At 44.0% G+C, this 25,767-nt stretch overlaps 1 protein-coding gene across 2 annotated transcripts in view; it reads left to right on the plus strand.

Moving 5' to 3' along the window:
* The window catches only part of PLXNA4 (plexin A4), a 441,339-nt gene that overhangs the window by 35,951 nt on the left and 379,621 nt on the right, over positions 1-25,767 (plus strand). For both annotated transcript variants that reach the window (XM_085213222.1, XM_085213155.1), the window contains one exon: positions 10,324-10,506. In XM_085213222.1, the coding sequence (XP_085069348.1) occupies positions 10,324-10,506 (183 nt within the window). The remainder of the gene's footprint in view (positions 1-10,323; positions 10,507-25,767) is intronic.

The raw sequence follows: 25,767 nt of genomic DNA on the forward strand, positions 1-25,767 counted from the left end.
CTTAGTGGGCATGGCGGTGATGGGTTGATGGTTGGACTAAATTATCTTAGTGGCCTTTTCCAACCTTATTTTTTGATTCTGTGTGCCCAGAGTGAGGCTGGAGTTGGAGATTTGGGTGTCATGTACTCATCTATGTATGAACCATCCTCTTCAGAACTGCTCCTCTGCACAGATGTAAATCAAGAAGTGGAGGAGCATCACCTCACTGTGCTTGCTGAAACACAGACCTTTGTTGTATCCCTCTCCTGTAGGGAAAGAATGCTCTCACACTGACCCTTCCTGAGAGTACACTGTGATTTTTCTGAGTGTGTGTGAGATGCTGCATTATAGAATCACAGAATCACAAAGGTTGGAAAAGACCACTAAGATCATCCAGTCCGGCCATCAACCCATCACCACCATGCCCTCCAAACCATACACCTTGGTGGGGAACCCTTGTCTTGAACACTTCTAATGACGGTGACTCCACCATCGCCCTGGGTAGCCTGTTTAATAGTTAAAGTAGTTACAGAAGTGCCTGAAACACAGGAAAGGTGGGACACCCAGGTATATGTGCATCAAAGTGGTAATGCTGTGGGCAAACAGAAGGACTTCTGTTTCCTCCATGCATTACCAGAGCTGGCATTGCTGATAGAACATGTGGGTGACATTAGATCAGTAGGAACAACATCGCATTTTCCCTGTTTCAATGTCATTACCCCATCATTGTCACTGTTCCAAAATATAATAGGATTTGTTCAGCTGATTTATTCTGTAAACAAGTGATATTAGCCAGGCGCCTATTCAGAGAGTGGGAGAGGCAGAGCGAGGGAATATGCAGAAGGGAATAATAAAAACGTGTTGCTCCTAATGAGGGAATGACCCAGCACTTATCAGTGGGTCGGGGCTATTGGTCGGGATCCGGCGCCAAGAAACAAAGGGCTGTAATTGTCATGGCATCCCTGCTTCGGAGGGCCATCCACTGCACAGCCCGGCTTTCAGATGCAAAGAGTTGGAAGCAAAAGGCTTGAGTGAATTATACAGAGGCTGACACAAGCGATCTGCATTCCTCGAGCACTGAGATCTGCACAGATAGAGGCAGCAAGTGGGCGATTTTGGTTTGCAGAACTCGAGTGCTGTATTTTGTTGTTTAAAGTGACAACCGGGCTCCCTTGCTTTCATTTTCCATCAGATGATAAAACCAGACACAACTCAATTCTCCCTGATGCAGATGCGCAGCCCTCGGCTCTTCATTATTTGATGAGCAAACCAAGGTCACTCATAGAATCATAAAATCATTAAGGTTGGAAAAAACCACTAAGATCATCCAGTCCAACTGTCAACCCATCCCCACCATGCCCACTAACCATGTCCCTCAGTGCCACATTTTCTTGAACACCTCCAGGGATGGTGACTCCATCACCTCCCTGAGCAGCCTGTTCTAATGCCTCACCACTGTTTCAGAGAAGAAATTTTTCTTAATATCCAACCTCAACCTCCCCTGGCACAACTCTCATATCCAACAGAGCAATTTCCCTGTGCTGAAGACCAACAACACATGCAAGTTGTTCATCACAACGCTTAGCTTACCTTTGTGGGACCGTGGTGAGGATTAATTAATGCTTTTAAGCAGCTCTGGGATCTCTGGGAGGTGTCGCCTGCATGCAAAGCAGCATTGTTGTTTCATTTGTATAGCGCTGCTGGTGCACGTGGCACTTTGCAGCCCAAATGATAATTTTGACTGTGGAACAAAATAATAATTATAGTAATTAAGGGAATGTCTGGTGGTGCCGACATGAGGGAGGCAGCTGGACTCTATCCGGCAAGGTGCTGGTGTGCATCAGTGATAGGAATAAGGAGTGCCTGGCAGCTGCCAGAAATGCTCCATCTGAGCTCAGATTTAACCATTCTGTTGCCAACAAGTACTGGGGGATGTGAATGAATGGGTCAAGCATGTGAAAGAGAGGACAAGTCAGCAAGTGTTCCTACACCCTTCAAAGTGGAATGTGACAGCGATGATGTTTGCAGTGGAGACTTTACCAGAGTCCTGCAGGGTAGATTTTGTGGCCTGGTGAAGATGAACGTGCAAGATGAATGTGGGGAATGTCTCCTTGTTAGGTATCTCTATTAGATGGAGACACCTGGGAGAAATACAAGTTATGGCAAGGATGGTCAGGGTTACAGAGGCATATAAAGGATAGAGCTCCACTCTCTTCTTACACCTCTATTAATACTGCTGTTGATGGAATTTGTGATGTAACAGCCTTTAGCTGATCATGGAAATCCAATGTCCTTTAGGACAAAATGCACTTCTCTCTCAAAGGTGACTTTTTGCCTATCTAGATAAACTCTTTTCACTCTGTACAGACAAAACCTTTTCATTTTATACAGAGAAAACCTTTTCACTCAAGATTTTCCTGTGACTTTTAGTCCCCAGGGGAAGTCAGTGCAGCTGTGTTTCAGGTGCGTAACACAGCTTTGCAGCTGGAATATGTTCTTACAGAAGAGCTCTAGCAGCTTATTTGATCAATACTTCACTTTTGAAAAATCCCTAAATGCTTATTTACCCAATAGACCATGGTAGTTTCAAAAGCAGAGTCTCCACACTCAATAATCTCTTTTATTGGGGGTGTGAAAAATTTTAAGTGAATTTTTTAAAGCTCATGGGAAGCGGCAAGCTGAGAGCTGCAGAGATCATATTCCTTTCTTTATCCTCATCCACACGATTCTGCATCCTCTCAGCCCACATAGTGAAGTTTAGGGACTGCAGAAAAGCTCAGCTTCCTTTTACAGCCACATTTTCTGCTCTTTAGGTCCCATCCACTCTTCCCGAGCACAGACACAGTTCCCAACTGGGAGTGAAGGAACCTCAGTGACCACACAGCTCAGTGATCTGACTTTCAGCCCAGCTGCATAACTTGTTGTGCTAATATAGAGATTTGGAGTAGTACTGCCAGCATTTTTGTGTGCAAAAGAGAGGTTTGGCTGACATAGCGATGATGTATGGTACTTGGGATATGAAGGCCACTATGAACAGGAGTGGTTGTGCTGTCTGAATTTGACAGACTGCATTGCTTCTGGAGGTGCTGTCCCCCTTCCCTGCCTGTATCAGTTTCTAGGGCTCTTGAAATATCCCTTAACTTAAAATATCCAAACAGAGGGAGTGAGGCACTGGAACAGGTTTGGTGGTGCCCTGTCTCTGGAGACATTCAGTGTCAAGCTGGATAGACTCAGAGGAACTTGATCTAGCTGTAGATGTCCCTGTTCATTTTAGGGGAGTTGGAATAGATGACCTTTAAGGGTCCCTTCCAACTCAAACCATTTTATGATTCTAAATATCCCACTGAAATATATTCCCAGGTACCTGAATCGGTTCTGCACTGCATCTTGTATATCCTGGCATCGTTTTTCTTTGGCAGACACTTGGAGTTGAAGTTGATGAAAGATCTGAAAGTGGAGGTTATATCAGTACACCATCAGGGTGCTGTCTGCCACAGCATGGATTCGTTAACCTGGAGGTGTTTCAAGTTGGTAATTGCCCCTTTACTTGTAATAGTAGGAGTATGTTCTCTGCAAGCGAAGTCAGTATGTCATTTTGATGATGTCATTTGGATGATGACAGTATTGATGACAGTATTTCAGGTTGGATATTAGGGGACATTTCTTCTCCGAACGAGTGGTGAAGCACTGGCATAAGCTGCCCAGGGAAGTGGTGGAATCACCGTCCCTGGAGATGTTCAAGGAAAGGGCAGATGTGGGACATGGTCAGTGGGCATGGTGGGAATGGGATGATAGTTAAACTGAACGGTCTTAAAAGTCTTTTCCAATCTTAACGATTCTAGATTCTGTATTTGGCCTGGGAGGTTGTATATCAAAATTCTATGATTTTTGAGAAGCACAGAGTCAGTACTTTTGGGGACATGAATTGTTTCCATCAGACAGCTCAGTGCTGCCTCCAGGACTAAAATGCTGCTGTGAGCAGCCCCATACCAGCAGTTGGACAATGTGTATAGCAAAAGTGGGAACCAGAGCTGGAGCAAAAGCAATGGGCTGGAAAGCATCTGCTGTTCTTTCTCATGGATTCTGCTGCACCGGGTCTGCAGCAAGAAATAAGAAGAACAAATCTATGCCACTATTGCTTAAATTTTGCAATTTTTTGGATCTAGAATACATGTAGGAGTTCACTGATCAATGTACATTGTGCATATCTTTCGGCACATGAATCATTCCAAAATTCAGAACTCAGAGGATGCTAAATTTACGGCAACAATTACTTCTTACTAATAACCAACCAGCTCTGCTGAGCACAAGGCATGAAGACTAAAGAATATTGGTCTCCATAAGGAAGGCAGACTCCTCTTCAGGAAATTGCAAATTTTACGATGTGGAGGTAGATGGTAGATGGGAATCCTTATGCTCGCAGTACAGAAAGAACGTTAATGCAGGCGTAAGAAGTCTGTACCATGTTAAGATTCTGCAGCACTCTGGAAACTTGACACCAGTCCTTGAACTGATGCTTAAACTGTAGACCTAAAAACCAAATGCTTGTACAAGTTCAAGTCAATTTGGGTAACTGGTCTTGTGATCCTGAATTATGTTTGAGTGAAAACCTATTAGCAGAGTGGGTGCAATTTCCCTGTAATTGGTGAAGTTATTGTAACTGCACTGTCATTTGTATATGGTGACATGTAATTGCATGGTAACCACTGCTCTGGTTGCACAAGTAAAAGCAGCGTGCAATTATAATGTATTTCCAAATGCTGGCTCTTTATCCAGTTTCCATTATATCACCAAGCACCCTGGAGAAATGGTACTGGATATTTTTGTATATCATCAGACTGCAGGCTTACGGCTGAAGAGCGGGTTGGTTGGTGATCTGTTCCATTTCAGTTGGTGGCCCAGAGTTCCCATCTTTTTGCCCACAGAATTTCAGATGATAAAGGTCTATGGCTGTTGATGGTCACTGGGCAAGCCCACAGTTTTCTTCTGACCCACTGCCAGGATCACGTGTGATGGGAAGGCATTAAATTATGTGAATGATGTGGCACAAGGCAAATGTCAGAAGAACTGTCTCCATCCTGCACCTGGATCTCATGGCTAGACACAACCAATGGGCTGATGTTGATATGTGAAATCTGATGATCCTGCCAAAGTTCACAGCACAGAAACTGGGGAGAAAGACATAGAACTACAGAATAGCTAAGGTTGGAAGGGACCTTAAAGATCATCAAATTTCAAGCCCCTGCCATGGACAGGGTTGCCACCCTGTCTCCAGGGATAAGGCATCCAGAATCTCTCTGGGCAGCCCATGCAAAGGCCTCACCACTCTCTGAGTAAAGAATTTCTTCCTAATATATAACCTTTATTTCTCCTCTTTTAGTTTAAAATCAGTTTGCCTTGTTCTATCACTAAGTTGGATGCACCAAACGCATTGGCCTCAGTGGAGTCAGAAGGGACAGCTGGAGGCAGCATGGTTAGAAGCAGGAATGATGCTAGAAATGCAGGAGAGCAGAAGCAATCCAGCTTAAGGAAGGCAGGGTACTAATGCCAGAGTGAGGACAAACCAGCACCTAAACCAGAAGGTTAACCAAGTAGTGAAGCCCATGCTGATGGTATTGTGAAGATATTCAGAGAAGCACAATCCTTGGGAAGCAGACTGCTGCTGCAGAAGTTGGAGTTTAAAGATCTGTGGTTTGCAGGGAGGTGGTTTGCATCATAGTGGGGGAGAGGGGGACGGGAGGGAGGAGCAGTGGAGGGGTGAAACCAGATGATCATTGTGGTCCTTTTCAACCCAGGCATGATTCTATGATTCTATGATTAGCAACTCTGCTGGAGAGCGATTTATGGTTTACCCCCACTTCGGGCATTCTAGACCCTAAGTTTCCATTGCTTGCATCCGTACATATGCCACAAAATTCCTGGTGATGGATTTTCCTAGGGCTTCTATCTCCCTACATTTTTAAACATCCCATGGAGTATGATACACCCTCAGCAGGAAGCTCAGTCTTTGCTGATGAGAAGATCTTGCATTCAGGTGATGAAAAGACCTTGGGACCTTGCAAAGATTCAATTAAATATCGCTGTTGATTTCTTACTGCTGTTGGCTCCCTGGTCCTGCTGGCAGCACAGGCAGCTGTAATGTATGCATTCCCTTCATCATCTGAAGTAGCCAAGCCTGAGATAACAAGAGTGAGAAGCCAAGTATCTGCCACTATACAAAGACAAGGCTGTTAGGTATTAGCTGTAAATCAAAGGCGAGACTTGGCTGTTGGGACAGCCTTCATCCCTGGTGAGGCTGTGGAATGGCTTTGGAGCCTGCTGAGATATCTAAAAAAGGCCCTTGTGCTTTGATTGGGAAGGAAGATTGCATCCGAGTGAAAGTAAAGAGGAATGAGGGATGGCTGATCCTTCATCAAAGCTTTTCCCCAAATGTGCGTTAGGCTGTATTTGATTATAAGAGGCTGCTTCAGAGGCCAAAGGTTAAAGCACAGAACCACAGAATCACAGAATCATTACAGTTGGAAAAGACCACTAAGATCACTAAGTCCAACCCCAACTCTTCCCAACCATGCCCACTAACCGTGCCCCTCAATGATACATCTGCCCTTTTCTTGAACATCTCCAGTTTTTCCTAATATCCAACCTCAACCTCCCCTACTGCAACTCTCATCCCATCTCTAGTTACCAGGGAAAGGATGCCAACCCCCATCAACAGATGTTTAAGTGACAACTGCAGCTCAGTAGGAGCACTGTTTGCACTGCTTCCCTAATAGCTGGCACTTCAGCCCCTTTTGCAGTGCCAAATTGCTCACTTCTGCTAGGAAATCAAATGGAATTGGGGAAGGACATGTTGTAATTAGAGTTGTAACCCTTCTGCTGAGTTTGGGGGGCTCAGTGAATCTCTAGAGGGCTGAGCCAGCACCAGCCTTGTTAAAACCACCCTATTCAGAAGAGCTTGGATCTGTTCATTATCTATTTGATAGGCTTAATCCAGGAGAAAGCAGAAGCCTGCCAGAATCCTCCTGTAAATCAGGCCCATTCTTTGCACATCCTTCTTATCTCACTGGCGAATGTGACACTTGGCCACGGTGTCACTGCTGCAGATGTAACCTCTGGTGTTCGGAACGGACAGCAACCTCTCCACAGCTGAATCCCCACTGTGCATCAGCTTGAAATGAAGAGGCATCTGGTGGGACTTGGATGCCCTGGGAGCTGCCAATCACTCTCTCATAAAGATATTTTGGATATGTAGAGCACCTAATAAACCTCTGTTTAGCAGCTTCCCTGGGGCAGAGGGGTGGTGACTAATATTCTCTCATTAGCAGGTGGAATGTGATATGGGATGATGGTTTGACTCCAGTTGGGGGTTGGAACTAGATGATCTTAAGGGTCTCTTCCAACCCAAACCATTCTATGTCCTCAAAAACTTGTTCCTTACAACTGCCTGAAAGCTCCCAGGGGAGGTGGTGGAGTCACCATCCCTGAAGGTGTTCAAGAAAAGGGCAGATGTGGCACTGAGGGATATGGTTAGTGGGCATGGTGAGGATAAGTTAATAGTTGGACTGGATGATCTTAGAGGTCTTTTCCAGCCTTAATGATTCTATGATTCAATCACAAAATCTTTCCCCTTTTCTGAGCTACCTACAGACTGTGGTGTGAATTTCAGAGTTAGACTTTTACTCTTGAGATGCAAGAATTGCTTCCTGTCTCCTCAGATCTTCCCTTTGACCCTCTCTGATACTCCAGCTGCTGCAACAGCTATGTTGCAGGCAGAGTGAATTCATGTTCTCATCTCCACTTTCACTCTGGAAAGTCATTAACGTGAAATTGCCAAGCGGAGAAGCTCCAGAGAGTTTAACGTGGCTACTTTTTATTGCTGTTAGGAGTGTCTGGAATTGAAAATAAAACCTGGGTTTGCAACTCTTGACTGTTTCATCATAAATCCAAGCTTCCTTATGTGCTTCTCCTTGCTGAAGAAGATGACTGTATTTCTGCCTTTACAAAGATGTTCTGGATCGAGTTGAGAGTCACAGCTGCACAGAAGCTGGCTGATGTTTATTTGCAGGCTTTCACTTGCTGGCTTTGTTTTTCTCTTTTTTGTTTGTTTGTTTGTTTTTTTCCTGCAGATGATCCCCAGAGGAAGCAACCCCAACATGTTACATGATGTCGTGGTTTTGTGATGTTTCTGTTGTCGGTATTCCACATCATAACATCATGTAAAGCATTGGGAGTTAAAGAGTTAATGTTCTGGTTCTGTGGACCGCCATTTCTGGGTGCTTTGTTCTTGAAGGGGCAGGGGAGGGGCTTCATTCCCCGGAGGACTTTGTGAAAGAAAGGTGGAGGTTCTGGCAGCTCACCAGCCCCTCTTTGTTCCCTGCCGAGGAGCACACCGGGCTTTAGAGTAAGGACTTCAGTTTGGACGCACTCTCATTTTGTTTGATTCGTTCGCCTCAATTCCAGTTGTATCGTGTTGTATTGTGTTATCTTGCATTCTGCGATCGTATTTAGTAAATTAACGTGTTCGTCCTCAGATCGTTGCTGTTGCTCGGTTTTTAGACCCATCTCCCATATCCCTGCCCATCCCCCTTCTCCCCTCTCCCCGGGCGCGGCCTACAAGTCTCCTGCTTCATTAGTCACTGGCCTGTAAACGGTTCGCACTTTTTTTTTTAACTCTTTCTTTTTTCACACCGAGGGTGGTGACACGCTGGAACAGGTTGCCCAAGGAGGTTGTGGATGCCCCATCCCTGGAGGCCTTCAAGGCCAGGCTGGATGTGGCTCTGGGCAGCCTGGCCTGGTGGTTGGTGACCCTGCACATAGCAGGGGTTTGAAACTGGGTGATCACTGTGGTCCTTTTTAATCCAGGCCATTCTATGATTCTATGAAGATGTGGTCTCAGGTAAAGAAAATGATCATGGTCCTTTTTTAATGATTGAAGAAAATTAGATACATTTATTGTTCACTAAATTATTGCCTTCCTAGGCCTTGGTCCAGAAAAATGTTTTAAACTTAGCTTCAGATGTGTGAAAGCGCTCTCACTGATGTCAGCGAAGTCTATTTTTTTGGCAGTTGTGTGCTGTGATATTTGGAGTTTCATCTTCATTTTGCTTACTCTGTGGGATCTTCACATTGGGAACCTGTATTAACCTTACTTTCCAAATTGTGCAGTGAGATAGGATAGAAGAGTTGTTCTTGTGATTTCACTGTTGTACTTCTGTAACACTCTGAAGTTGAAGGAAACACCTTTGCAGATAACTAGATGTTATGAGCATTCAGATCCAAGGATCATACCCATGGAGATACTCAGGATCAAGTTGGATGTGGCTCTGAGCACCCTGATTGAGCTGTAGGTGTCTCTCATCATTGCAGGGGAGTTGGACTAGATGATCTGTAAGTGTCCCTTTCAACTCAAATCTTCTTTGATCGCAGTGGAGCATCTGTCCGATAGTCTGTTGAGTTCTAATGCAGTAGATGTCAGGGCTTAGGCAGCAGCAGCAACAGTCAGGCATTTTCTCTGGTCTTTGTGAGTCTGTGGGTTTCCCCAGCAAGCACAATAAAGCACCAGTAAAGGTGTGAAACTTTTGCCTTCTCCAAGGACTTCAATGAGTTATAGTGCCCCTGTGAGCTGGGTGGAGGTGAATAATCTCCATTTCACAAGAAGGAAATAAGGACCCATTGGAAGAAAGGTGCCCAGACCAAACAGTGTTAGAGAAAGACCCAGAATTGCATGAGTGAAGTAGCTCCAGGAACAGAAAGTGTGTGCAGGCACTTACTGTGGTGTATAATCCTTACCATGCTCCCTTCTGCTGACCAGGGTGTACATTAGTGCTGCTTCCAAGATGTATCCTGGATGGTGCTGCAGCTTTTGGGGTTAGGATAGGAGATATAACTTAGGTTTCATAGGTGTGAGCCACAGTAGTGAGTGTAAGGGCCAGAGAACAGGCCATGGTCTATCTGCTAATATGGATTTATCTCAGTGTTTTGTATTCGGGATCCTTTAGTAATGACACACATACTTTATTTTTGGCAGAATTAGAAACATTTAAGACACTTTCTGCAGACTTTCTCTTTGATTGCTAGGTCTTGACTGGTAAAGCAGTAGGAAAAAAGCTTAAAATAATATATCCTGCTGGGCTTCAAGAGAAGCAAATTTCCAGTGCTCCTTCTGTCTGTAACTCATCAAGAGACTTTGGACAATTTTTTTCCACCTTTGTATTCCTCTTGTGCTGCCTTTGTCATTGATTTGTCAGCCTGCATAATGGTGTCCCTGATTGAATGAATGCTTCCAAGATGGCTTAAGAATTGTTGGCTTCACTTTTTCATACTTTCTTTCTTATTGTTTTATAGCTGTTAACAATTGATGACAACTTCTGTGGCCTGGATATGAATGCCCCCTTGGGAGTATCATCTATGGTGCGAGGGCTCCCCATTTACACTGAAGATGGAGACAGAATGACATCTGTGATTGCTTATGTCTACAAGAACCACTCCCTAGCTTTTGTGGGAACCAAGAGTGGAAAGCTCAAGAAGGTAAGACCAAATGTTGTCCTCTCACTCAAATTTTCACATATTTATGGAGATTGGCAGTGTTGAACGGTATGTGAGCGTAGACCTTATTGTGAGGTGCATCACCTACTTTGAAGATAGCACATGTTTCAGTTGGCAAAAAATTGTGTTTCACCCTCAAGGGCTGGGTGCTTGTTCTGAAGGAAAAGTGTTTTCATCAATAGACAGCTGTGTCTGAATGATAATGAGCGTTATGTTTATGGAGCAACCATGGTTGACGCCACATAAATAAATACACTCTTTATTGAATTTGAGCTTATGTTCCTCACTCTGTGTTCTCAAAAAATATAAAAGCCTGTTGCACGGCTGTAGCTCTGTGGTGTAACAGCTGCTGTAGTTCATCATGTACGGCAGTAATACAGAGCCTGAGAGTTGGAAGCTTTGTTGTGCTTTTAGTAGGTGCTCTTCTTAAATCAGCAAGAGGTATTAGAAGTGGCCTTATGCTAATGATGGGCATCACATCCATTTCAACTCCTCCGTGCCAGTTTGGCGACATTTAAATGCTTGAGCTGGGGATGTTGCAAAATATGATTTGTGAGGAGATGGGTGAGAAGCTGTTGTAAGAGGTTGGAGGAGCCCCAAGGCTTGGGTTGGATGTTGAATCCTCTTTGAATTCCTTTTTGCAAATAACGTCAAGCTGAGTAGATGAATGTGCTATTAAAAAGTCTCCCACTATGGCTTGTATATATGATGGGCAGAGCAGAGAGGAGAAAGGGATTCAATTGTTCGTGGATGCATAAGGAGGGTCTTAGATCTCTGGTTTTGTTCCTCTTGCTACTGCTTCATTTAAGAAGAACATCAAGGTTTTAAACTCAGGTGGCATTACACCCATGTGGTAGGAGGTATATGAAATGGGATCCTGCCCACTGACAGATGTCTCCAGACCACTTCAACAGAGGAAAAGCTGCTGGTGCTTTTGTACAGAGTGTGGTTGTTGTAACGGTCTGCTCTAGCATGTGGAAAAGGAGCCAAATTGTTTTTTAAACAGTTGTAGTAAAAATAATCTCCTCCCCTGACTAATTAGGTTTTGCTTCCTTGTCTTCTGTGATATCATAATAAAATGTTTAGTCCTCCAGCCGTTCTCATTGAGGGAGGAAAATGTGTAGCTGAGATCTGAATGGTAAATATCCAAAAGACCTAAACAGTTAAGAATGCCTATTGCTTCTCTGCTTCTGTGAGCTTTTGGTTTTAATTTTGGCTTTGGGAGCAGCAAAATCAGACATAGCTCTGTCTTTGCCTTTGCAGGTCACAATGCAGAATCCAAGCTCTCATCTCTTTTGAAAAGGGGGAAATAAGAGTGAGAAAGCTTTTTATTTTATTTTTTTTATGAGTGTGGTAGAGAGCAGAGACATCCTTATAGGGTAAAGAATGAGAAAAGGGGTGCTGAACTAACTGATGTAACTTGAGAAAGCTGTGTTTTATTCTCTTTTTCCAAACGTGATGAATGTTCTGCCTGCGGTAGTTAGAGCACTGGGTCTGTGTGTCAGAGCAGGGCTGGAGCTGTGAATAAGGGCTTCATGGGATGAATAATTATCTATCAGAAAAGCAACACGCAGAGCTGATCATCAGTGCAAAATGAGGCTTCCCCAAACTCATGTGGTTGTTTTGGACGAACTGATCCTGGAAATATGCATTTCCTGAAAGTTTGGTCCCATCCTTGCTATGACTTTTGCAATCATTTACTTTCCTTCAGGGCTCCCGAGGGTATCTGAGCTCAGGACATCAGCCTGCTTTCCCCCTCCATGGGCCACACAAGGCCAATTTGGCACTGAGGATTTTCACCTGGTCCCTGCCAAAGCTTCATGGCCTTTCAAGACTTGGTTTTCCATCTTGGCTCATCAGACAGGTGCTTTGGAATTGGAAGCAGAGGGAAATACCACACTGGTAATTGCAACTCCTGTGAAATCCATTGTGTTGGGATGAAGTTTGATTTATGTTTAAAAAAAATTGCATTTGGGTAAATTGGAATCAGCTATATAAGATTAGATGAAACTCTGTACCAGTAGACAAAGGACTCTACACCTGGTCTTTTTCCTTATGGGCCCCTACCACACGTGGCATGTACTGCTGTTTTTGTGGTGCAGTGCAGCTGCTTGATCAAGCCACAGTGAAGCATTTCTGGATAGCACGAAAAGATGAGTTGTTATATTATCTTCAAAGCAGCAGGATCTGCTCAGTTGTTGCTGAAAGATTCACTAGAAATAATTAGAAGATGGTTTCGGAGAAACTTCCCTTATTTTCTTGCAGTTTCAGTCATCTTCCCTGTTTTTTATATAAAAAAATATAGACTGTATCAGATTTTGAAGAATGAAATCCATGGAGGCTCTGAAAAGTACCCACAGTCATAAAGCAATATCTGTTGATATACAAATGTCATATGTCAAAGGAATGTATCCAGTGGCACACAAAACTTGAAGTAAAATATCGTGCTTTACAGGAACGTATCATTAAAATGAAAACTAGCAGCACATCAGGAATCTGCCCACGTAACCAAGACAACAAAGAGAGAAAGAAAAGCAAAAAGCAACATAGAGATAGGGTAAGAAAAGAGTGAGTGAGAGAGAATGACAAGGCTGGCCCTAGCTGTTCCACTGCCCCAGGCAAAATAGTTCTTGCAGCCCTTGCTCATGCACATAGCTACGTGTGCAGACCAACAGGAAGGCTCTGAATAATATACTGTAGAAATATGCCCTCCAATTCTGCCAACTTGTCCACGGCACAGCGTGGCTTTGCAGAACAATGATATAAATAGGATAAAAATGCTAGGCTCTGAAAAGGAAAAATCTCCCCCTGTCCGTATCTTGTGGCAGAAACCACAGTCCATGGATTAAAGGTTTGATGGTTGTTGGTGTCAACTTGGGAATAGAGAATGTAGCTCAGGATGAGTGGGCTGTGAGACAGCCGTGCTCAGCTTTTTAATCTAACAGGAGCTTCTATTCTTCTGTATATGCTTTTCCCTTCTACAAATGGAAGGAAATACGTTGTTTGCTTAAAGAAGTGTTGGGGGAAATTAATGCTCTGCAGGTTGCAAGAGATTTGTGTATAAAGCATGAGGATTCTATCACTCAGCTAAAGCAGGTAAATCAGATGAAATGGAAAACTCCTGACCACTTGTAGGCAATGAAGATCCTGTGATGGAACTTAAGAGAAATACTTGTATCTTGGAAGACCTGGCCAAATTATGTTATGAATACATGTCATGGCTGAGAGAATGTGGCAGCGTTCAGTATTCGTTATGTATCTTCCCTAGGTGTGTAATGTGTGGATATTGCTTTTGTGCAGATACTTTCCACTCAGGGAAAGACAAACAAACAAACAAATAAGAAAAACAACTTACTTGCAATTATTCTGTATGCATGTGCAGGTTTAAAGAACAACTTAACATTTAAAAATATCAGCTTGGGAGCAGCTCCAGGAGCTGCACCTCTATTCAAAACAAAACTTTGTCCATTCTGAAATGTCTCCTCTAAAATGAAGTAGTAATAATTTACATTTGTTTGAAACTGCTTTGTGAGAAATATTCTTTTATTCCATCAAAATATTTCATTTGAAGCTTTCCCTATGCTAAATTCCTTGCAGAGAAAGAAATTGAACTTAAGTGTCAATTCTTTCACTCTATGGCCAATATTTCATTTTACATGAAATCTCATCAGTTTGAGGTCTTTGAAGAGGCTTTACATTTAGGGTAAAGGTTTTCATTCAAGATTAGACAGCTCTGAAATGGGTCTAGCACTTCCCATCAGGTATCACTTCAATTTAGTAGAAAACTCTCACCATCGGCCAGTTTTATGAACCACCCTTTGGATTACCCTGAACTCTTGAGACCTTGCTTTCTTTGGATCCAAAGCAAAACACCATAGGGAGACTTTTCAATTTGAGAGCTCAAATTGGCAGTTCTAATTTTGGGCCCATCTCACGGTCGCATTGGGGAAGATTGGCTTTCTCTGATGAATAGGTGGGATGGAAAGTGCTGCATGTTTTAGCTTTTGCTGGCTTCTGGCCGTGTAGCTTTGGCTGACAGCTCTTCCAGTTGTGTGCTGAAGCTTTGTTTACAGCCTGTTTGCCTCGAGAGCTTCAGAAGGAGTCAGCATGTGGCTGGAAGATGAAGCACCTTGGTCCATGCTTCAGGAAAGTAACTTGAACGTGCAGCTTCATTATCATAGTTGATAGCTGTGAATTCCCTCTTGTAGCAAGTCCTTGTCTCATCACAGGTTGGAATAGATCCCTCCCAGAGCAGAGTTCATCCTAGTGGGATGGCTCTTGATAGAACATTAGATCTTTCCACAAAACTGGATGGCTATTAAGTGCTATTAGTGGGCAACACAGTGAAGAAATGGAGCTTTTTATGCAAAACACTGTTGAGCAAGGTAAGATGGTGTAATAAGTGAGCAGAAACCCAACAGGTGGAAGAGCTCTGGCCAGGTTAGTGATATTGCAATGTATCCACATGGTGAAGGGAGGAATTGCTCCTCTTTCTCCTGTGATGCATTACTTCCCATCCAAAAGCTGGAGCTAATGAGAGTGAGCCTTGGGTTTGTTGAGCACAGTTTTGTGGATTCTGATAACTGCAGAAAAAGCCAGATTCTCTCTGTTTCTCCAAGAATAAAGGGGTTCTGAATATGCGCAAGACAAGAAATTCTGTTCTGTTTTGATGTTCCCTGGAGGATATTCTGCTGCTGACAGCGCTCTGCAAATGTCAGCAGGGAAACTGCTTCCTTCTCTTTCCCTCTGCTGCTTTGAAGGAGTCCGATTTTTTTAAAAAATATATATATATATTTTTTTCCTGACTGTTTGGCAAGTGGACTTGACTGCTCTGAAAACATGCTGTAGAGGCTCCAGCTCCTGCTGAGAAGCTGGTTTCTGCAAGAGGGACTTGCTCACCCTGGTCTCTCCTCACAGCTTCCTAAATCAGCAGGAGTCCAAGTGCTTCACTCGCTTGTGATTGAATGATACAGTTTCCCATCTGTATTTGACGTCTGTGAAGGCTGCAGCTTTCTCTGTCCTGCATCGATGTAGAGTCACTTTTTGAGAGGTCATTGCCAGCTTAGATGCCTGAAGAGTATTCGGTTTTCTGGATGTGACAGCAAGAAAGCTGTGTTTTGTTAGCCTTGATGCTCATGTTGGGTGCTCTGAGAGGTGGTGGTGGAAACCTACGTGAACATGGACCAGTAACAGCTGGTCATACTGGGCCATGTAAAAGCCCAGTGATACTGGAGTCTGGCATGACATAAATCGTAGAATCATAGAATGGCATGGATTGGAAGGAACCTTAAAGCCCATCCAGGTCCAACCCTCTGTCACAGACAGGATTGCCACCTACCAGCTCAGGCTGCCCAGGGCCGTATCCAACTTGGCCTTGAGCACCTCAAGGGATGGAGCATCCACAGCTTCTCTAGGCAGCCTGTGCCAGTGCCTCATCGCCCTCTGAGTAAAGTATTTCTGCCTAATATCTAGCCTAAAGGTGCTGGGTGTTCAGTACTCTTTCTCCAGGTGAAATCAAAGTCATAGGACTTATAAATCCTGGCTGCTGTGCTATGTAATCTCTTTCCTATCTCCTCTGAAGCCTTGGTGGAAAGCATTGTTCTGTTCTACCCTTCAACTCCAGGTCCATCTTGTAAAAAGTGGATGGGAAGCAAGTTTCTCAGTGCATATATCCTTCCCTGCAACTGGAAAAATCAGACTGAATGATAGAGCTGGCATCCTGAAGGACCTAGGCAGGCTGGGGAAATGGGTTGACAGGAACTTCCTGAGATTAAAGGACAGCTGGATTAGAAATCTCAAAGTCCCTTCTAGCCTAGATCACCCTGTGATTCATCCTCTGCTGCAAAACTCCTGGCCATAAACCGCATTACAGGATCTGTATCTGGGCTCTGCTGCTGAACATTTGCTTTAAACACTTGCTAATTACTCTATCAGTGCAAATGGTTGCTTGACCTCTCAGATCCCTCATGTCCATTGCCTTGAGACTTCTAGCTACAGCTCCTCAGGGCATTATGCTGCAGTGAGCTTACTGCTCCTTCCAGTGTTTAACTGCAGCAGGAACACTCCCTTTAGTCTGCTAGGGAGGTGGCTGTTTCTAACAAGAGTTAGAGCATGGTTTTTGGCAGAGAGCAATTAATTCTCCCTGTCTTTCCCTCAAGTACCTCTCCCTGCTTTCTGACTATTCAGCAATCTTTATGCTGGTGTGCAGGGTTTGGCTGAGCTGTGCTTTTGCTGGGTGCCTTGCATACATGTGTTTTTGAGGTTTTGGTTTAACAGTGCCTTGTCAGAGATGGGATCGTGTGAATCTCATCCCTCCAGATGCATTCTGGAGCTCTTCAAAGCCCAGAGGTGCTCGCTGGCTGCTGCCATGTGTTCTGTTTCGCTGGTGCTGCTCTGAATGTTTTTATTCCTGACCACAGTGGACTCCAGCAGACCCGTTGCAGCAGGGAATGCAGCAGGCTGTACTGTCAGCTCTTCAAGGCCTTCCTCAAAGAGGCTGCAGCTTGAATTTGACAGATTTCTAGTCCCAGAGCAGCAGAGCTGGATTCCCCCACTGTGGGCTGAGGATGTGCAGAAAGGGGGATGTTTGTGACAAAAGCAGACACAAAGGGACAAATAATAACTGCAGGTCCTGCTGCCAGGTACCTTGTTGAAATCCAGGGTCCCTGTAGCCTCCCCAGGGAATGGCTTGCAGTGACACTGTTGTCACCTGCTTCATCACAGCAGATGATTTCATTGCGGCGTTGCAGGCTCTGTGCAAGATGTGTGGAGTGTTCAGGCTGCCACTCCTGATGTGGCTGTGCTGTTCATGGAAACCATACAAGGGGGGAAAAAAAAAGATACATCTCTCTGCCCTTAGTTTTATGTGCTTCTGTTTGACTTCATCCCTCTGTTCCCTGGAAAGCCCTCTGGAAGGGACATCAGGTGACCAGCTTTGATCCTCACCTGCCACTTGTGCTCTCCAGGGTGACAAAGAGAGGGTGTTAGCTCCCATCCACTCCATCTAATGCCCGGATGGATGCTCAGCCAAAATGGCTCTTGTCATTCCTTCTTCCTCTTTCTGTTCCTTTCCCTTTTCACTGGGATAATGACTTCTCAGGGAGCCCTTGAAGTGCCTCTTGCATCTGCCTTTGAATGCCTCTTGCCTGCTGACCCTTCTTATGGGAAGTCGGCTTAAGTGCGATTCTCCTAATTAGTTTTGCTTTAATTTAATCTTTTGAAATAATTTTATCAAAAAGAGGAAACCTTTTACACACTCCTCATTTCATTGGCTTGTTTTAATGCACGGTGTCTGGGTTTATTTCTCTATTTTTCTTGTCTCTAGATAGGACATCATTTGCATATTTGATTAAGCTCCATATGTTATCAGGGAGCCAGTTGAAAGAACAGCAAGTCCCTGATAAGGCACTGTGCATCCATCTCTTCCTTTCATAGTCCTTCACTCTATCCCCCCTCACCAGCCTGCAGCTAGGTCTGTGCGCAGAATCACCTCTACAGTCTGTCTCATCTTCATCTTCTTTCTTTGGCCACAAGGAATCATAGAATGATTTGGGTTGGAGGGCATCTTAGTCAAGGTTGGGCTGAACCAGGCTCTCAGGAACCTGACTGAGCTGTAGGTGTCCCTGTTAGTGCAGGGGAGTTGGACTTAAATGACTTTTCAAGATCCCCTCCCATTCAAATGGCTCTATGATTGTAGAGTTGCAGCCCCAACACATGAAGATCTCAGGTTCATCCCTGGACAGGTATTGATGTAGACATCAAAACTGGACATCTTTAGGAAGGAAGCAGAAAAGGTGCAGAGCATGGGAACTGAGTGCTGGTGAAGATGCTAAGTGTGACGGAAAGGTCCAGGTTCAGTTCCCTGTGCACTCCAATCTTCCTGCTTGCTCATAACAGAATCCTGTTGTGTCTGTGAAGTATGTATTACGTGAAAGAAGTTTATTTTCATTTTTCACTTTTTATGTTGTCCAGGCCTTTGTTGAGAATTTAAGCTGGACTCTGTTGCACTGGTCTGCTGTACAGTTAACTCATCTACCAACTGCTGTGCAGACAACAGCAGGGTCAGAGTGACTAGGAACAGAATACTCACTGATGGAGATCCACGCTTTTTCCCTGAAATCTCTTGTATTTAAAGCTGCATATAAATATATAATGTGTGCGTACATGTAAAGGATGTTGTTTTGGGGCTTTGTTCTCTGGCTACTGCTCTGTGGAAACAATTTGCTTTATGCAGTTTTCCCCAGCCTACCACAAAGAATCCTTTTCTTTAAAATAAGTTGTGGATGCCCTCAAGGAAACTTAAGGAAATGCTTAGTTTAACAGTGACTCTCCTTTCCACTGGTGATGCTTAAACTGGGGGAGGCTCTGCTCAGCCTGTGACCCATAGCAGGCCATTTGTGAAGGTGGACAGAGAGTAGATTCCTACTTGCTCTGCTTATGCATCGTGTGGTCCCTGTTTTCAAAGAAATTCATAGAATCATAGAATGGTTTGGGTTGGAAGAAACTTTAAAGATCACCCAATTCCAAACTCCTGCCATGGGCAAGGACACTTCCCTCTGGGTCAGTTTGCCAAAAGCCAAGTCATCTTAACATTGAACCAGTCACGGGGATGGAACATGCACAACTTGTCTGGGCAACGAGTTCCAGTGCCAATTATCCTCTTATCCTCCAAAATCCAGGAAATGCTTGGACTGACTTCTAGTAAAGTCAGGTTGGATTTATAACAGCAAATAAAAGTGGTATAACTAGCTATATTAGTGGAGGTGGAGAAGGTACCATGGCTTGCATAAGGTAGCCCTTGGCTATTTGAAAAAAGCTTTTCACTCAGCTGACACCTTGAGAGTAGGAACGAGGTTTGATTTATGAGCCAGTTCTTAATTAAAAGGCAAAAAGGAGTGTGTCTTCCTTTGTTTGAATGAATGACTTTCAGCTTGAGCTGATTTGAAGAGCCTCTCCCCTGCATACATGCAGGCTCTCCAGTGCATGTCAGCCTGTCAGCATCATTGTGGTGTTCCTACACCCCCATTAAGGAGCTTTGTGCTGTCTGTATGTCCACTACTTGTGAACACTTCTGCCTAACTCAGTCTTGCTCTACCTTGATGTGTGGTTACTGATGTAGACCATTAGCTTCCTTCTTTCAAAGGGACACTGTCAAATATAGTTAAGGAAAAGCCTCTACAAAATTGTATCCAGTCTTGTGGTGTTTGTGAAATCAGTGAGGAGGAAAGTGGAGATAAAATCTCCCTGTTCCTTTACAGCTTGGTTTCTTCCCCCTAGTGCTTCCTTCAGTTCAATGACTTTGGCTTGTTACATTGCATCATCTGTCATTTTGTCTTGGTGGCAGCCTGGCTTGAAAACAATGAAACTTTGCTGATTTTAGGACCCATGTGTATGAAGCCTGGAGGGGAGCATGAGAGAGTTGTGCTGGGTTTTGTAGATCCCAACCCATATGACGTCTTGGAAGTGAAGACGTGTGTTACTATGCAGGATTCAGGGATCTGTTCCTGCTTGGTCTGGCACTTGTCATTTTTATTTTTTTTTCTGCTAAAACCCTGTCAGTAGCCTTTCACCTCTCCTAAATGAAACCATACGGAAGAGCTTCAGGTCCCTGGCCTTTCCTGAAATTAAAAAAGCTCACTGCTGGGTGAGGGGTAGAAGTATGGGTTGAGGACTAGACCACGACTATTAATCAAAGCTGTGGCTTTAGCAAAGTCCCCCTGGGATGCTATGTCCAGGGTGAAAAGAAAACATCTTGCTGTAGCTGTGACAGCAGCAGTTAACACTGTAGATTTCACTATATTCTGTAATGTTAACTCTAGGTTAATGCCTTTTTCATGAACCAGCCTCTGTCATCACTTGGCTTGCTGTGTACTGGCCAGTGTTACACCAGCTTTGACCCCTAGGAAGATCATTTGTTTCTTAAATTAAAAGGGATTGAGTTGGATGAGGATTTCAGTGTGAGACTTTGAAAGGAAATAGATGTGCTGGCTGTGTTGGTATTTGCACTTGACTAAACAGCAGAACTGTGTTTTAATGGAGAGATCCCATCTATGGGATACATCTTACAGAATATAACTCCTGATAAAAGCTGTTCTTATGTATCAGCAGCATTGTGTCGAGCATGCACCATCACCTCCAAACTGGGATCCTCCTTGGTGTGGTGAGCATGGAATTAGGTTGGAAATGAGTCGCACACTCACAGGCTCCAATGGGAGATGAGTTGGAACCCTGGAAGTGCCAAGAGAAGCACAGTTGAGAGGAAAGTTGGGAACTACTGATCTGTGGGTTTCAGCTCTGGTTTCAATCCTTCATGCCAAGCATGCTCTGCTGATGATTCACAGGGCTGGGACACTTTTGGTAACAAAACATGAACTCCTAAGGGACCTCAGAGGGTTTCAGAAGCTCTGTGGGTTCTTGCTTTTCGATCTGATGTGCTATGTTGGCATAGGATCCCAGCACTGTTGTGTTTAAGGCATCCTGGAAATGCAAACCACTATTTCTACTCCAGTCATGCTGGTGTCTCACCCTGCTGGGATGCTCTTGGCTGTAGTCTGGAATCATCTTTCCCTTTGACTTCATGTAACTTTTCCTGAACTGATCCTGGCAATGTATTTCAGTGATGTCGAGCAAAAGGTTATCGCTGAAAGTGGTGAAGACCTCATCATATTAATTTTTCAGAATCGTTCCAATGAAATCTAATTAAACACAGCGACTGAGCAGTGTGAATCTCCCTGTGTTTGCCTCATTTGTCATATGGTTGATTAAGGCTGGGTTATCGGGGGGAGTTTATTGCTTGTGATATCTGCTGGGATGGATGTGGTTTCACACACTATGGGCACTTTGATCTTTTTCCCCACTGCTTACAAGTTTCTGTTGGCTTCTCTTGGATTTCATACGCAATCGATTTATCTCCTTGGAGTCTAAGGGAACATATTGATGATAGAGCTAACCTGAGTGATAAGGAGATGTCATGCATGCTAATGCATTTTCCCTGCCCTTTAGACAGCATCTCTGTGCTGGTAAGAGATAGGGCCTTGGCATCACATTAGGCTTGAGCATCTCTCTCTCTCTCTCTTACAATGAGGATAATTCATTTTATTGTTTCCTTACAGAACTGAGGAAAACAGGGGGAGGGGGAAAACTTCTAAACCAACAAACTCGCAGCAGCACCAAATCAGATCTTACTCTATTTCCCTCCTCTTTTTTCCACAAAACAAACAAAACTGCAGAACTCTGAAAGCTTTTATGGACTACAAAACAACTATTTATGGTTATTTGACCTCCCCACCCTCTCCTTTTCTTCTTTTTTTCTGATTAATTAGCTCTTGTTTTACAGATATTTCTGCCGTAAGATGGGAAAGTCAAAATCTTTTGATGCTTTCGAACCCCCTTCTTCTCTTTGTGATGATGTAAATGAATTCCCCAAATCCCACCTATATTGGGAATTTTTAGCTAACTTACTATGCATGGAAAGGAAGAAATTCCAAATTTGTATCTCTGTTTTTCTCTCACATCTATCTTAGCATGCAATATATGGAGAACTGCAAGATCTTATGAGACCGCTGCATTTAAGCTCTAAGTTAAACTTCTTCTGCCAGGTTAGCATTTCTGCCTGCTTGGAAACTGGAGAATTGAACTCACCTGGGAGCCTCCGTAGTGAAATAAATTATCATAATATAGTGGGAAAAGAAAAGATTTTTAGAATGGTGGAGTAGCACAGGGCTACCCTGGTGAATTACATCTGTTCATTTAGAGCTGTAATATTACTTCAGCTTTGAGCTGCGTGACTGAGAAATCTTTATTTTAAGGGGTGGGGGCTGCTTGGGCTGGGGGAAAGCAGGAAAATTTAACATCCAAATGTCAAAAGCCCCAAATGCCTCCTGACACTAATTGTTAGTAATTATAATAACAAGCCGAAACTGAGAGTTAATTGCTAATTCATGATTTTAAGCCAGTCTTGTGTTTTTAGGTGAGTCTGATTTCTGCATCTTTGAATTTTGGGCACTGGCAGTGACATGAAGTGGTAGATGGGGGGAGGGGAGCAAGAGATGAGAAGACCTATCACAATTAGTATTCTGATGCTCCACTTTTAACAGATTGTTGGCATAATGCTTGTTTATGCAGATGCAGGACCATTCACCAATGTGTTATATGCCTTACAGTGCTAACAAAGATTAATATTTAGCTTGAATCTGGGCAATGTTAGGGGGGAATCTGAGCTGTATCCTTCCTGCAAAGCTATGAGCAGTCGCAGTATATGATGAAGCAAGTCAACAAAGCTCGAATAACCACAAAATTATTAGAATATCATCCACCAGTTCTAAAGATACCAGCGTGGATGTTATTGTTATTTTTTTTCCTCTGGATTTTCACCTTGATCATGCTCTGCTTGTCTCCTACTCTGTGATCTAGCCCAGGCTACCACTGCGCTGCTTTCTTCCCTGTTAAGGAAATCTCAGGCGCTTTCCTCTTTAAAGCTCGCATTGACATTGCAATAGAAGTGCTGCCCTTCTCCTCACTGCGGAAAGCAAACCCCACTAGGAAAGATGATATCATTGGCACTAAATATACACCAGCCATCAGGCCCCTGGTCAGTGCCAGAGATGCTCTGGCAGACTCTGATGTGACTTATTTTCTATGTTTTGTCGATTCTGTCTGCAGCAGGTGATTTCATTAACTGCTCTTTAATTGCTTGGGAAGAGCTCAGCCATTATTTGTCTGTTTTCTCCCTCCTGACAGAAACCCACTACAGTTTCCTTTTAGTTTTCTCCTCTAAGATGCACAGATTGGTGTTGTCACCGTTTCCAATCCTACTCGTGTATTATTATTGTTGTTGCTATTACTATTATTTTAAATTGTTATATAAGGGACCCTAACAATTGTAGAAGGAAGGGATGCCATTTAGGAGGACCTCAACAGACTTGAAAATGGGCCCAGGTGAACCTAATGAGGTTCAACCCGGCAAAGTGCAAGGTTTTGCACTTGGGCCAGAGAAATCCCAGGCATCCATACAGACTGGAAGGAGCGGTCCTTGAGAGCAGTCCTGCGGAGAAGGACCTGTTGGTCCTGATGGATGAAAAGCTTAACATGAGTCAGCAGCGTGCTCTTGCAGCTCGGAAAGCGAATGGTATCCTGGGCTCCATCAGAAGAGGGGTGACACCTACAACGAGATCAGGTTGCTCAGCTCCCCCATCCAGCCTGAAGTTGAAGGTCTCCAGGGATGGGGAATCTACCATCTTTGTCATAAAAATACTTTTTCCTTATATCCAGTCTAAATTTCCCCTCGTCTAGTTTGAGACCACTTCTCCATGTCTTATCATGACAGACCCTGGAGTATAATAATAATGATGATTATATTTATCAGTTGAGTAGGATGGGGCTGCAAATTCAAGAATTTGAGCTCAATTCTTACAAAGTTCAATTCCAGGATTTTAGCTCAGTCCCACCACTTGTGACAAGGTTTATGTTGCAGCAGGACATGGAGTCTCTTGGTACTGCTCGATGTGCCACCAGCTGTCTAGGTAACTGTAGACTCATATGTCTGATCTTCCTATTTGTCCTGTAGTTATTAAAATGGAGAGAGAGATGGAAAGAAGTGGTTTGGGAAAGGACTAAGTTCCTCAAACCCACTCTGAAATGGGGATGAGGAGTCCTCAAGACTTGCCCAGTACCTGTTCCGTCAACTACTCAGTGCATGTTCCTGAATTTTCCTCACGTTTCCTGCCTCTTGGAGGGCATTTGACTCCACTTCCTCAGCTTTCTTGACATCTGGTCCCTTTCCTCCAATAGCTGCCTTGTGTATTTCCTTTGACTTTGTCTTCTAGAATATTTTGTGCTTTCTTTCTCCATTGCATTCGTTCCTTTCCCAAAAGCAGCTTCGTTCAAGCCTCCACAGTTTCATTACTCCTGGATGGCTCTTTGGCCTTGTTCATCTTGGATTTCCATCTGTGGTTTGATCTGAGCATTGAACTGAAGTGCAGGAAACATAAATGTTGACAATACTTCCTCTGGATGGAGATACCTACTGTTTTTTCCGTCTGGGAAGCAAAAAACCTCCAGTTTTTGTAGGATATGACTGATCTCATCTTAGAATCATGGAATGGCTTGGATTGGAAGAGACCTCAGAATTCATCTAGTTCCAACCTTCCTGACATGGACTGGTTGCCAGCCACTGAATCAAAGACCAAATCAGCCTGCCCAGAGCCACATGCAACCTGGCTTAGATCAACTCCAGGGATGGGGCATTTCTTTTGGTTCTTTGCAGCGTCCTGTATTTTCTTCATTTTTATGGGAGTGAATTATCCAACCTCTTCTACAAAACTCAGGTGTACTTACCTGGCTTGGCAGTGGGCCATAGCAAGTGAAGGTTGCAGAGAGTGTATGGAAGATGGATTGAGTATGGACACTGTGCTGCCATGTCAGCTCATGTGGTTTGGAGCCGAGAACAAACCTGGCATGTGTGTACCCCTGAAAGATTGAGTCTTTCATGCTTTTTACAAATACTCCTGAAAATACTAAAAGCTTAGAAAAACAAACAAGCAGTGCTCCCCCCTGCCTAAACAACAGCAGCAAAACCCCTCAAGGTTCATTGAAAAGGGAAAGGGAACCTGCAGGATTTATGGCATCTGCAGTGACCGGGGGCTCTGCCAGCAACTGCAGAGTTATGAGTGGATGAGCAGCCCAGTCTCTCATTGGGATCGCACATCTGACAGCCGCAGTGATCCTGGGGCTTGCTCTGGTGTTATCCTGGAGTATTCTGCCATTGCATGTGGGCAGGGCTTTATGTCGTATCATCATATCACTGTGCAAGCAGCACTCAGGGTGACAGGGCACAATTCAGCAGTAAATTCTTGAGTGCTCATCATGCTTCCAGGTGACTTGGAGAATCAAGTTAGTAGCATGGGACAGATTAAAGAAGAAAGGAAGTATGCAAAGATGCAATCAAGATATATTCAGAAGTGCTTAGGTGGATGATTCCCAGTTGCAGGAGGTCTTTATATCCAGGAACTTGCAATCAGAACGTAACTAGTAACTGGAGCAGGGAGATGTCAGAAGGGAAAGCACGGAAAGGAGTGGCTTCCTTACAGGGATCTGAGAACAGGTGGTTGATCAGAAAGGGCAGCTCAAACTGGGGACAATATGGAGGAGAGCACAGAGAGCACAGGAGAGCAGCTGATTGCTGCATAACCTTAGGCAAAACACATCACTCTCTGCATGCCTCCTACACTCTTCCTCGTGTAGCCT

The sequence above is a fragment of the Meleagris gallopavo genome, chromosome 1 (assembly GCF_905368555.1).
Source record: "Meleagris gallopavo chromosome 1, MGAL_WU_HG_1.1, whole genome shotgun sequence".
NCBI lineage: Eukaryota > Metazoa > Chordata > Aves > Galliformes > Phasianidae > Meleagris > Meleagris gallopavo.